Genomic DNA, 14578 nt, shown 5'->3' with positions numbered 1-14578 from the left:
GATGTTTTTATACATTTTAATGTTTTTTTTTAACACCCTAAAAACTTTTCAATCCATTAATGTTTCCATTAATGAGGCTGGTTTTATTTTATGTTTCAGTGGAAACAATCAGACACGAGTTTCATTTAAACTGCAGGTTTTATTCAAAGGAAGCTGAAAAACAAACGACTCGAGGAAAAGAAGAAGAAGAAGAAGAAGAAAATACACATCAAAACTCATCTGATAGAAATAAAGTTTACATCACAGCTCAGTTTCTTCGGGTGAAAGATCTTTTAGTACAAAAATAAGAGACTAAAATAAATTTGGCAGCTTCGTCTCGACGACTCAAACATAAAAAACAACAAAAACCTTCAAACATCTGAAAGTAAAAACGAGTCGATCAGGAACAGAAGCTTGTTGTTGCAGGTTCGTTTGTCTCTTTAATGAACAGATTGAACCGTCTGACGTCATCGAGCCGAATCACTGACTAACTGGTTCCAGTTAAAACACCGACAGCTGTTTTAATAAAACTCAACATCTATGGAAGCACAGAGAGGTTTTATTTTACAGCTTCTTTAATTTCATACAGATTTACTGGAGATTTTCAGGTATTTAACGTCTCGTTTTTAGGAGGTTTGATGCAGTTTAGTACAAATTATTATAAACAGAGAAACTGATAGTTTGGTTTAGTCGGTAAACGTCCCTCATATATCGCTTCATACTTAATTATTCATTTGCAAAAAATAATAATAATAATAAATTAGACTCTTGATAATTATTCAACTGACGGAAAATATTTAGTTTTCAGTTCAGTTTTATGTTAAAAACTACATTTTAGCGGTTTGGTTGTTTCTTAAAAACTGAAGCTTTTACCAAATTACACCATAAAAAATTACTGTTAAATACCTGAAAATTAGACTCAATGAGATGAGATATATATATATATATATATATATATATATATATATCCTTCTTAATATGTAATTGCAAACATATTATCTTAATAAAAAATTATTAAATTTCATTTTTAGAGCCAAACTAACGTCTGTAGTTCGTCACGTTTCCTTAAAGTCTTTGAATCATATCGACTGATTTATATTTAAATATTATTATTATTGTTATTTCAACCAATCAGAGAAACTCTCGTTACTGAAACAGCCGACTCGCTTCTACACTGAAAAACTCTTCAGGATGTGTTAAAGTATCGTAAATATGAAACAATAAACACAGTTAATTTACTGACTCATCAATAAAACAGCCTGTTGGATAAAAACTCTGCAGGTGTGACAAGTCCACACTGGTTTTACTGGTTTCTGGTAAGAAGACTCAGAGAAAACCACCATGTTCCCTCCTTCATACTGTCAATTATATTTTAATTTATTTATTTTATGCATCTCACTATGTGATCAGTTATCAGCTTTACTTGTCGGGAACTTCGTACCTGTTTTTGAAAATGCGAAAATAAATCAAGATTATTATTAATAAACTTTGCAGCATCGGGATCATCACGTCACGTCTCAGCCAATCAGAATCAGTTCTTATTGTACAAGTTTAATTTTTTATAGTGTATTTACACACGCAGCGTGTTTAAAGTGATGACATCATCTGCATGTTGCTGCAGCAACACTGTAAGTCTGAAGCTACGTTAGCATCTCTGCAGACTGTTAGCTGTGTTAGCATCTCTGCAGACTGTTAGCTGTTAGCATCTCTGCAGACTGTTAGCTGTGTTAGCATCTCTGCAGACTGTTAGCTGTGTTAGCATCTCTGCAGACTGTTAGCTGTGTTAGCATCTCTGCAGACTGTTAGCTGTGTTAGCATGCTGGTTTTTTAGCATATTAGCACAACTTGCAGGTTGAATTTCTAACTAGATTCACAGTTTATGCATCATGAAAATTATCGTGTTTCCACCTAATTTGCATGATTTGTTCACTGCTCGTTAAGCGTGTTAAATGTAGAATCAGAGTCGTCTCAGCAGCAGAAGAAGCTGAATCGAAGCTGCAGCTCCTCCTCAGACGACGAAGAGCCGCGGTTGAATCACCGCTAACAGATCCTTCCAGCGCTGCGACGTCACATATCGAACCTGTGAACTTAACAACACGCTAAACTGTGTTCCTGTTCTCACTGGTTTTATGAGTCAGCTGTGAGATATCAGAGTCACTCGTACGTCTGTCGTTCATGAATATTGAAATGTTTTCTGCGGCTCGACGGCTCGTTGACGCGCCGCCGAGTCTCAACACTGAGAAATATGAACAAAAGAAGCAAAAGCTGTTAAATGTTGATTAAACACAAGCAGCTTCTTTATCATCCAATCAAAAAATAGACCAACAGGTCATTAATCTGACCCCGCCCCCCCCACAGAAACATGCTAACATGCTAACATGCTAACATGAACACATGAACACAAAATCAATAGAAATGATTGAAAGTGGTGATCAGTGGGATTATTGTCTCTTTCATTTCCTGTTAATCCATCAAACAGTCGTCAATAAGTTGCTGACGGAGCTCCGCCTCCTGCTGCGTCACGACGTCACCGTTACAGACCGACGCTGCGTCACACGTCCGTCCGTTTGATTGGTCGGTTTCTTAGACGTCTCGCAGGTCGAGTTTGGCGATGTACGGCGAGCGGAAGGAGCCCAGATAAAGACTGCCGTCGTACTCGTGGACCTCGCTGACGTACGCCGCCACCAGACCGTTGGGGTCGTGGAAGCTGCGCGTGCAGACGCCGCCGTCATGGAGCTCCGCCACCAGACTGTAGCGAGGGACAAACTTCATCAACACCTCCTGACTGAAGAGCTGCAGGAAGAAGAGAGGAGGAGAGGAAGAAGAGAGGAAGAGAGGAAGAAGAGAGGAAGAGAGGAAGAGAGGAAGGGTGTGTTAGTTTTGTTTTGTCTGTTATATATTTTATTTATCAACAAATAAATAAAATCAAAGGAAAAACATCCCAGAAAGTTCTGAGAAAATGATTTGAAGAGAATAAATCTTTGTTTTTTTCAGTTTTAATTTGTTAAATCATTTGCAGAATAAATAAAATCTGCAACTTCAAACAAAACTGATCAAACTAAGCAGAGCTGATCAGATATGGATCAATATTCACATTAGATGAATCAATAATGAGTTAAACTGGTCTCTCTTCACCTTGAAGATGAGTTTCTTGATCCAGGGTCTCTGGGACAGGAAGTCCAGCATGGAGAATCCGGGGTTCGGCCTCACGGCGGACATGGCCACCCAGTAACCGCCGCTGGAGCTCGGCCGGATGTTGTCGGGGAAACCGGGCAGGTTGTCGATGAACGTGTCCATCCCGCCTTTATTTAGACCCGCGACGTGGACTCTGACACACAAACAGGAACCGGGATTAAAGACACATGAAGAACGAGACCTGAACACACGTCACCGACAGCCGGCGGCGTTTTCATGCTTCATATTCAGAAATAAAAAGTATTTATGATGGTAAGTCAACGCTGACACGACGTGTATTTGATCCATTTTTAGATTTAAGAGCAGTAAAAACGTCGTTTTATCTTCCTAAAGAGACCCAGAATATATAAAAATGGAAATAAAATGTATGAATTTATTTATTTTTGTGCAGCTGATTCACATTTTTGTATATAAAAATGACAAATGTATAACTTTATAGTAGGGATGCACGATATTATCATCGGTATCAGCTGATATAAGCTCTGAAATGAAATATCAGCATCGGCTGAAATCAACATTTTCTGCCGATAATGACCAGCCGATATGTCGCCTTCTCCTCCTCCGTCTGACTGTTTCCCTCCTCTGACTGTTTCACCCTGACGGTCCCGGTGTTTCCTCCACAGGCTGCACTTCACTCAGCTGCCCGTCAGACCAGCTGCTGCTGCTAGCTGAGAGGCTAGCTGAGAGGCTAGCGGAGAGGCTAGCGGAGGCTAGCTGAGAGGCTAGCTGGCTGTGCTTCCTAACATGCTGCGGCTAACGCTCCGCTAGCCTCTCAGCTAACGTTAGCCTCGGCTCTCCGTGTGGATCCAACCGGAGCACCGAGTCCCGGTTTGTTATTCAGGTTAAAGCGGGAAGAAACAGCTGATCTGACAGGCAGCTGAGTGAAGTGCAGCCTGCGGAGGAAACACCGGGACCGTCAGGGTGAAACAGTCCGAGGAGGAGCTGCTATGTTTGGCTGCACAGATAGGAAACCCCTCGGCTGACAGGATGTACCACTCTGTTTGAAAAATAAAAAACTTATTTTTGGTTTATAACGGCGGTTGGCAACCAGCGTATTAGGTGCATTACCGCCACCTTCTGCTCCAGATGAGGACCAGAGATTAAATCCTACACATTAATCCTGTCTGTCTAATAAACTCAATGAAAACTCTACTGCTGCTCCCACTTGGCAGGTTCATTAAAGTTTTAATGCTGAGCTCCTGAATCCAGTCTTCCTCAGTTCTTCCTTCATATATTGTCTTTCTTGATCATATTTAGTACAATCTATGCTGCATGTATAATAGTCTCCTCAGCCAGCTGGAAAAACATATGTTCATATATCAGCATATCGTGCATCCCGACTGGATACTGTTGAAGCTTCAGAACATCTCTCCTCATTTAAATCCTGTAACTACAGAAACACAAACCAGTAACTAGTGGACCTCAGAACTGGTTTCAGGACATTCCTCTGGGAGATTTTAAAGCTTTATTATCTGATGTTTATTTTATGATTCCTGTAACTGTTTTTATGAATTCCTTGTTTATTTTATATTGTGTTATCACCATTCAAACATTCTATAAATGTTCTCCATTTAAGGTAACGTGAGACCATAACAATAATAATAATAATAATAATAATAATAATAAAAATAATAATAAGTGACTGAATGTTTCTTCTCCATAAATAAATAAAGAATATTATGGCTTCATTAAGGATGAATCATCAGTCTATTAATGACTGATGAGGCATTTATGAATCTAAAATAGATTTGTGGTTCAGAGGTTTATGAATATATGAACAGTATGTGAAGGTTCATGAAAGACTCATAAGACAAAACAAACATTTTTAATCCTTAAAATCTATTTCAGCTTCCTTCAACACATCATTTCACCAATGAATCAGCTGCTATCTCAGCCTCTTTCAACCCTTACTTCAACATATTATTATTATTATTATTATTATTATTATCATCATCATCATCATCATCATCATCATCATCATCATCATCATCATGTATTTAGATTATTTCCACTATTTCAACAGCAAAAACTTATTGTTATGTTATGTTTTCACAACTTTGAACTCGCCCAACCTGACGGAGCCTGCTGCGTCTAACTGTACTGAACGTTTACTGAATCAGTGTTTCTCCTACAATGATAACAAGGAGAACCCCCGCCAGACCAAAAAAATATTTTTTTAATGCCAAAAATAACCCCAAATATCACTTCATTTGGAAATCAGCAGCGTTTCAGTCTCTGTGCGGCGCTGTTCCGGTACGTGATTCAACCTCTGCGTCGTTGCCGGGGAAACTGTCGGTAGCGTAACCCTGTTTAGGAATAGGGCAGAGTGTAGTATGTTTGCGTAGCGAGCGGGAAAGAGCAGGGGCGGAGAAGTGACGGTGGATACGAGCGGAGCCGAGGAAAAGGTTAGTGGTGAGTTGTCAGTACAGACTACAGTGTGTCAGTTAATAAAAAGTCACGTCTGTTGTTTCTCTAAATGCTGGAAAAGTGAAGGAGGTTAGCTCCACAGTTAGCAACAATGGGTTAGCATAACCTGAAGATGCTAAACAGAGCATCTTCAGGTTATGCTACCCCCTATCCCCCCCCCCCCCCCGCCACGCAACTAATCAATTAGTTAAAGATTATGTCAGTCGACCAATATTTTGTTTGGTTGCAGCCTCAGAGAAAACTTCTGTTATGATTTGACGCTACATAAATACAACTGAATTAAACTGAATTTATTAGTGTTTTTGTTTTGTAAAATATTTTTAAAATAAATAAAATAAAATAAAAACTTTCTTTTAAATGATGAAACATTCAGATCGCAGAATGAATTCAGCTTCAGTCTGTCGGCGGAGAAACAGTCACAAATAAACAGTCGACAACACCTCCCACTACACACACACGCACTCTCACACTCACACTCACACTCACACACGCACTCTCACACTCACACTCTCACACTCACACACGCACTCTCACACTCACACACGCACTCTCACACTCACACACGCACTCTCACACACACACACGCACTCTCACACACGCACTCTCACACTCACACACGCACTCTCACACTCACTCACTCTCACACTCACACACACACTCACACACGCACTCTCACACTCACACACGCACTCTCACACTCACACACACTCACACACACACACTCTCACACACTCTCACACTCACACACACACTCACACTCTCTCACACACACACACACACACACACGCACTCTCACACACACTCACACTCACACACTCACTCTCACACACACTCACACTCTCACACACACTCACACACTCACTCTCACACACACTCACACTCACACACACTCACACACTCACACACACTCACACTCTCACACACACTCACACTCTCACACACACTCACACACACACTCACGCAAATGCACACACACGCACACACTCTCAGCTCAGGCTGCTTGTTTCCGTGGCAACAAAGATCTACCATCAGTGACATCCTCCTGCATCACGTCCTCAGATACAGAGATGTGACATAACATTCATCACGACTTATTATGACTCGTGCGCTGCCTGTTCACACCAGGCTGGTTGCTTCAACACAGAGAAGTAAACCAGTAAACCAGTAAACCAGTTGATGTGAGGTGTGAATGAGTATAAACATCAACAACATGAAATAAACTAACATTCAGTTACACACAGATGTTATAAAGTACTCTAATAATAAATAAATGCCAGGTGAGTCAGGTGAACCAGGTGAACCAGGTGAGTCAGGTGAGTCAGGTGAGTCAGGTGAGCCAGGTGAGTCAGGTGAGCCAGGTGAGTCAGGTGAACCAGGTGAGCCAGGTGAGTCAGGTGAACCAGGTGAGTGAGGTGAGCCAGGTGAGTCAGGTGAACCAGGTGAGTGAGGTGAGTCAGGTGAACCAGGTGAGTCAGGTGAGTCAGGTGAACCAGGTGAGTGAGGTGAGCCAGGTGAGTCAGGTGAGTCAGGTGAACCAGGTGAGTCAGGTGAGCCAGGTGAGTCAGGTGAACCAGGTGAGTCAGGTGAGCCAGGTGAACCAGGTGAGTCAGGTGAACCAGGTGAGTCAGGTGAACCAGGTGAGTCAGGTGAGCCAGGTGAGTGAGGTGAGCCAGGTGAGTGAGGTGAGCCAGGTGAGTTACCTGCGTATGCGGGCCATGGTGGTCTCTGCCACCAGCACCGACTCCTCGTCAGGCAGCAGCTGGATGCCGTTTGGGAATCGAAGGTTCTCCATGACGACCGTCAGCTCTCTGCTCTCCGTGTCGAACTCCAAAACGCTGACAGGAAACAGCATCGTTGTCACATGATGATGCTTTCATTAAACTAGCAGGAGGAACGAGCAGCTGGAAGCTTTCAGTGAGAATGTGAATAATAATTGTATTTGAACCTTTAAAACACACCTGCAGCTTCAAGTGCTTTACGTCAAATTGTACAGACTACTAATTTAGAGAGGTTGCACGTCGGTTTAGCATCATCAGGTGTATGATATGCACAGCTGTGTGTCGTCTGTGTAAATATGAATAATTATACTGTGTTGTTGTATGATGTAGCTGAGTGGACCCAGTATCGAACCCTGTGGAACACCACACGGGATATACAGTAACGGGTATTTCAAACACCGCTAATATTTCAATTATTTTAATTAGATATGCAAGAAATTAAAAACCTTCTGACATATTTTAACTGAAGACTGAGAGACATAATATAAAAAAACACGACTGGAATGAACGAGTGAATAAAAACAGAATTGTTGTTAAACAGAGAGGTTTGAATTTGACTCAACTCTGTTGCACTGATGGAATTTGAGCTTTAGAATCGAACATTATACTTAATTTATGAAGACATGTTCTTATAAAAGAGGGAAATTAAGAAATAACAACAACTTGAGAATTTACACTGCAGTTTCTTCATCTATGGAGTGTTTTATGTCGTGTGTCGTACCGTCCGTCGGCGGTGGCCTCCATGATGAGGTGCATGTAGTCTCTGCGATGCCACCTGCTGCTGGAGTCGGTGAAGTACACCTTCTTGCCGTCCTGCGTCACCGCCAGGTCATTGATGAACGACAACTTCCTGCCGGCGACCACCTGACCGCCCGCCACGAGGCGGCTCGACTCACCTGCAGAGAAAAACACAAACACTGAAAGACTGAAGAGACATAAATCACTTCCTTCATTCTTCAAATAACACACATCCTGATACCGTCGTATACAAACAGCGGTATGACGTACACACACACTCACCTGTGGTGGGGTTGACCTCGAACACACCCAGGTAGGCGTCGGCTACAAATAGAGTCCCGTTTGGTCCGACTCGGATCCCCAACGGCCTCCCGCAGCTGGACTCGTCCTCTCTGGATCCTGCAGCGCACAAATTCATCCACATCACAAACTGTTATCGCACCTACTGCTCATAAATCCCTCCAAATTAAAATGCCAAATTATATAAAGTAACTAAAACAGACAAAATAGAAGATAAAAGTATAAAATAGATTAAAATTTTTTAAAAAAAAGGTGCTGTCAAATTAATAATTTCAAGCAAATTTGATTAAAAAGTTTTAAAAAAAAAGACAACAACTTGCTGAAGCTTTGATTTTCTATGTGTGAAGACGATTTTGCACTTATGAGTTTAGCCGTCACTATTTCAGTGTGTTTTCAGTTCATTAAAGTAATATTTTGGTCTGAAAAAGTCTTGTTCAGCGTTTGGTTGTGTCGGCTTTTGTTTTAATGGTTTTCAGCCTGTTTTTTTTTTGCTAGCAAAATATTAGCATTAGCATTATCACAGTTAACCATAGACTGTAAAATGACCCATGCTAACCAAGCTAGCAGCTAGTGTTAGCGTCAGCTCCACCCTCTCATCCAGATATGGTCACTTCTGGCTCCAAAAATCCGAGATGGCAACGGTCATGTTGCCAAACTAGAGGCTTCGAAACGCCAAACGCCAGCGAAGAGTCAGTAAAAAAAATCCCGAGATACTAAAGTTACAATAACGACTTTTTAAAATCCAAATGATGAGATACAAAGTTAAATATGGACTTAAATCAGTAAACATTTTGACAGTATGTCAACCTTTTTACATCTGACATTTAAAATTTTAATTATTTTAAACTTATGGAGCCCAGCAGGTGTCATAAAAAAAACAAAAAAAACAAACTAATATCACTTAATTTTTGCTTTTTAATTATTAGGTTATTAGGCACAAAGTAACGGAAGACATCATTTGACAACAGTGTTGACTCGGGATGGGAAGATTCACCGACATAAACGTTCACGATGCAACGACCCGATTAAAAGTGTGCACAGGAAGCAGTTGGGGATGAACTTGCGATGCATCGTTTCCAATTTCTTTGCATCAGTGAAACCTGTTTTATTTATAAATAATTATTCGTAGAGGCTCTATACCTTTATGATTTAGAAATGCGACCAATAACTTGATATTAAGATTGATTCCTCCTCTGTAAACTGTCTCTCAGGCGCAGCTAGCATGCTACAGCTACGTAGCATTATTCAACTATTGTGACAGTAATTGTTTGGGTGACGGAGCGTAAACACGTAAACTGGAGACAGAGAACAAGACAAGTAAAAATGGCACTTTATCAGTTAATTAATGATCTTCTGTATGCTTAAGAAATAAAATCAAACTATTGCATCACTATAGAGGTGAATCATATTGAACTGTTGCTTCATGTGTGGATCATCCAGTGATGGAGATGCACATCCATCATGGTGACGTTTTAACATGTTAATATTATATTCTGCTAATTCAAAACTCAACGTTAGTCATTATTTGTTTATTTTTTTCTCTATGACGCCTGCTGGTCTGCATATAACTTTGACTAATCATGAATATTTTTATTTTTATCACTCATAATATTTAATTAATTTTTTTTTCTTGTCATTAATGGGCTTCCATACACATCTGCTGTTCATGGTGAGTGAACATTAATCTTTTACTCTACATCAGGTCAGAAAACAGAACCAGAGGTTAAATGTGTCATGAACGTTAGTGTGTCAGTGACTAACGCGGTTTCCTGTGTGAGGAACCGCCACAATAAAGTTCATTTTAACCCTCTGTGAGTCAGACTGAACGACACACCTGGTGATTCACCAGAACCGGTGCAGCTGGACCTGAACCTGCTCTCAGTCTGACTTTAATACAACTTACTGAACGTTCTGTTGGTTGTTAATAAACCTGAACTGTTTACGATTAATCACAGAGAGAAATGTGGGACTACAGCGTCTGTCACAGTCAGATATCTGATCTCTTCCTGCTTGTTTCAACTTTCAACACACTGAACTGTGTTGAAAGTTGAAACAGTCAGACGCGTCTCAACATGTTTGTTTTGTTTCTTCACTCGACGGTTGAGAAACATTTGAACGGTTGAAACTCCAGAATGAAGCAACCGGAGCAAACAGTGAAGAAACATCTGATCCTGTCAACATGTGAGCAGGTCAAAGGTCGGCGCCTTGCTCAAAGGCACTCTGACTGTTATTACTGTCAGATTTTACTGAAACTAAACCAAAGTTGAACTCAAACGTTCAGTTTGAAGCATCGTTTAGTTCAGTTAGTTTAAGAAGGTTTTGTTCATTTAAATGTTTAGTCTAAATTTGAAGGTAAATTAGTTTTAGTTCATTTATCTTCCAGACATTTTTTAAAGTGTTTTTAATGTTTAAATATTTAAAAATTTTAAAAACTAAGTTTATAGGAATTCTAGTCTAATTTATAATCAAATATACCAAAATAAAGTAAACTAATCCTTACTGAACCCAACAATAAACCTTAAACTAAACTTCAGACTAAACTAAACCAAACTAGCCTGAACTTTAGACTAAACCAAACTTTAGACCAGACTAAATCGAGTGATTGATATATTATATATATATATATATATATATATATATATATATATATATATATATATATATATATATATATATACACATATATATATATATATGTACGTATACACACACACATACATATTACATATATAAGTATAACTTAATGTTAAACTAAACTAAACTGAACTTTAGACTAAACTGGTTTTCCTCACCACAGGGCGGTTTTCCGAGTCTCGTCACTGTGTGGATTCTCCGACCAATCAGCTTCACGATCTTCCCGTCAGCTGTTCCAGAAAACAAAACATCTGCAGACAGAAGAGAACATCTGTCGGCTCGAAGTTCTTCATCACTGAGGATTGTTATTTATTTATTGATATTTGCTGTTTTTCAAGTTAAATAATCTGGAACAAACTAAATCTTACTGAGTTTTTTTCTTTTATTCACTATAAAAGTGATGAACAGAGTCTGAAAAGAGACAAAACTGAGTCTCAGGATTCATTTCACAATGTGGTCTGTGTGACCCAGACTGGACAGACCAGTGACCTGGAAACCAACCAGAGGAAATCTGACAAAAATCTGCAAATAACCGTCTGCAAACTGGTGTAAAGACTTTACTATCTGAACACTGTCCTGCCCTGATGTCAGTCAGTGTGATGATGGTTTCTTCTACCCGTCAGCTGGCGTCTGAAAACACTGACCTCCGATGTTGGCGATGGACTCCGGTCCGATGATCTGGTCCTCAAACAGTCTCTGAGCCTCTCTGAGCTTCAGGTTCGGTTCCCAGCAGCCCGTCATCACAGGAGGCTCCTTCAGACTACAGGACACCAAACAACCAGCAGGGGTCAGTGAACACATCACCAAACAACCAGCAGGGGTCAGTGAACACATCACTTAACAACCAGCAGGGGTCAGCGAACACATCACCAAACAACCGGCAGGGGTCAGTGAACACATCACCAAACAACGAGCAGGGGTCAGTGAACACATCACCAAACAACCGGCAGGGGTCGGTGAACACATCACCAAACAACCGGCAGGGGTCGGTGAACACATCACCAAGCAACCGGCAGGGGTCGGTGAACACATCACCAAACAACGAGCAGGGGTCAGTGAACACATCACCAAACAACCGGCAGGGGTCAGCGAACACGTCACCAAACAACCGGCAGGGGTCAGTGAACACGTCACCAAACAACCGGCAGGGGTCAGTGAACACATCACCAAGCAACCGGCAGGGGTCAGTGAACACATCACCAAGCAACCGGCAGGGGTCAGTGAACACATCACCAAGCAACCGGCAGGGGTCAGTGAACACATCACCAAACAACCGGCAGGGGTCGGTGAACACATCACCAAGCAACCGGCAGGGGTCGGTGAACACATCACCAAACAAATAGTTTTTGTTAGTTTTTTATGAGCATTTCATGACTTGTTCTCAAAGTCTGACTCTTCTCTTGAAACTCTGCAACTTTTCTCTAAAACTAACAACTGATAACTTTTAAATTAAAAGTTTATTTTCAACTCTTTCAGACAGAAAACAGAAATCTGCTGCTTCTGCACCAACAAAGAAGAGTTTCTGCTGTCAGCTGCATATCAACAACACAATGATGTAACCTGAACTAAAGTTGACTAAACATGGACTGTGGTGGATCACAAACTCTCTGCTCGCTGGTTTTCAGAACGGCAACCTGAAGGCTGTTCTGAACTCGTCACGCATTCAGAGTTCAAAGTGTTTTACAGAAGTCAAAGATGAACCAGAACAACACTTAGTATATATTTCAACAGGATTCTGCTGGGCTCACCTGAGGACTTCGGGGTGGATGGGAGACTCGAGGATGAGGATGATGACCAGGAGAGGAAGAAGCAGAAAGCTGCCCAGAGAGAGCAGAGTCACCTGAAACACCTTCCCGCTGTAGGTGCTGAAAGAGGAAACAGAAACCTCAACACATGAAACACGGTTTTTAAGTTACAGGAAATGATTTTCTGTGGAGTTCCTCAAGGCTCCATCCTGGGTCCTCTTCTCTTTTCTCTACACATCCTTCCTCACAGAGGAGTAGAGCTCCACATATACCAACGGAGTGAATATGGTGTGTCTCACACCTTGCATGAGTCATATTATCATAATATGACTCATATGGCCCCCCGTCAGTCTCTCCCCTGTTGCCACTAACAGGATCCAGATATGTCAGCGATCGTTTAATAGAATCTAACAGGGGACACGAAATCCCTCATAACCCCTCCCTGCTGATTTAATATTCCTTCATCCTGCAGTAAACATATTCAGATACAGAAGCAGAGATTGTGAGTAGCTCGTGGTGTGAAGCGTGTGCACGTTCATGTGAACGGGAGTCAGAAAAGTCTGCAACAGGTTGGATGTGTCGAGGAGCTGCAGCCCGCTGAGCTCCGCTCTGATGAATTGTTGATAATGTTCAGGAGGTTCGTTGTTTGGTTGTTTACCTTCTTGGCTCAGTTTTACTGCTCATATCTGCAGAGAAGAGTCCAAACACTCTTAACTGCTCCCTTTGATATATTTGCATATTCAAATATTGTGGAATCATTAATGAGGGAGGAGGAGGAGATGTCATTTTAATCAGACAGACATGCGTTACTGTTCTAAGCAGAATATTTTTATTTGTCTTATAAATATCTGGAGAGGAAAAAACACAAAAATTAAATTAAAAGAAAAGGTTAAAAAATGAGGGAAAAAAGGAAAAATTACATTAAAAGACTAAACTTTGATTATATATTTAAAAAGTATTTTCTATTTCTAGTATTGTTGTTGTGAGGTGAGATTAGTGTCATGTGTGTATATAAATGATGTTTATATGTATTTATATATATTATATGTGTTTCTATAGTTTATATGTTTCACTGATATCTGCGGACGAACAAACGTTTAAACAAGAAGAAGAGCAGCGAAGTGTCTGATCAGAAACCGATCAGCCTCTGATCGATTGATCACCTCTGCATGCAGCTAACAGCAGCTAACAGCAGCTAGCTCCGGTAATCAATAACCGGAACTGTCTGCGTCTGTTCGGTGAATATTGATCATCTCCTTGTAATCCGGGCTCGGTGTCTGTCTTACCCGGTGCCTTTGTGACGGTGCTCCGGCAGCTCGTCGGTGATCACCTGCGGTCGGTGCTGCCGCCGGAACCGGAGCCCCGCCGCGTCGTTCATGCTGGAGCCGGACGGGGAGGCCGCTCGGCTCGGCTCGGCTCGGCTCGGCTGTCGGCCTGGAGCTGGAACGGGTCTCTGTGTGGAGGTTTAACCCGAGTGCAGAGGCAGGAGACCCGGACAGGAGAAGCACCGAGCGCCCCGACGGACGGGACTGTCAACAACGGAGGCCATCACCTTCCTCTTCTTCTTCGCCGCAGTTATTGCAACTTATAGGTGTACTATACCGCCACCTACCGTACCGCAGGATCCTGTTTACAGTAGCTTATTCAAAATAAATAAATAAATAAATAAATAAATAATCACCTACTGAATTAAACAATCCGGTGTTTACTATGAATGTTAATACTTTCATCACTTCATCACCTCTAGTTCCCTGTTTGGTCTCTCAGCTGAATTCTTTCATC

General features: G+C 41.3%; 2 protein-coding genes across 2 annotated transcripts in view; both read right to left on the bottom strand.

Moving 5' to 3' along the window:
* LOC121911176 overlaps positions 1-14578 on the bottom strand; it is a 374983-nt gene that overhangs the window by 257292 nt on the left and 103113 nt on the right. The window lies entirely within an intron of this gene.
* Positions 120-14399, bottom strand: LOC121911211 (adipocyte plasma membrane associated protein). Its single transcript, XM_042432495.1, has 9 exons — positions 14083-14399; positions 12800-12916; positions 11696-11811; positions 11210-11302; positions 8400-8516; positions 8101-8275; positions 7302-7436; positions 3115-3307; positions 120-2772 (listed from the first exon to the last, which is right to left on the bottom strand). The coding sequence occupies exons 1-9, from the start codon at positions 14172-14174 to the stop codon at positions 2563-2565; spliced, it is 1248 nt and encodes a 415-aa protein (XP_042288429.1). The 5' UTR covers positions 14175-14399; the 3' UTR covers positions 120-2562.

Source organism: Thunnus maccoyii, chromosome 14 (assembly GCF_910596095.1).
Source record: "Thunnus maccoyii chromosome 14, fThuMac1.1, whole genome shotgun sequence".
Classification (NCBI taxonomy): domain Eukaryota; kingdom Metazoa; phylum Chordata; class Actinopteri; order Scombriformes; family Scombridae; genus Thunnus; species Thunnus maccoyii.
Note: the sequence above shows the minus strand (reverse complement) of the source record. Positions and strands in the feature narration are given on the sequence as shown.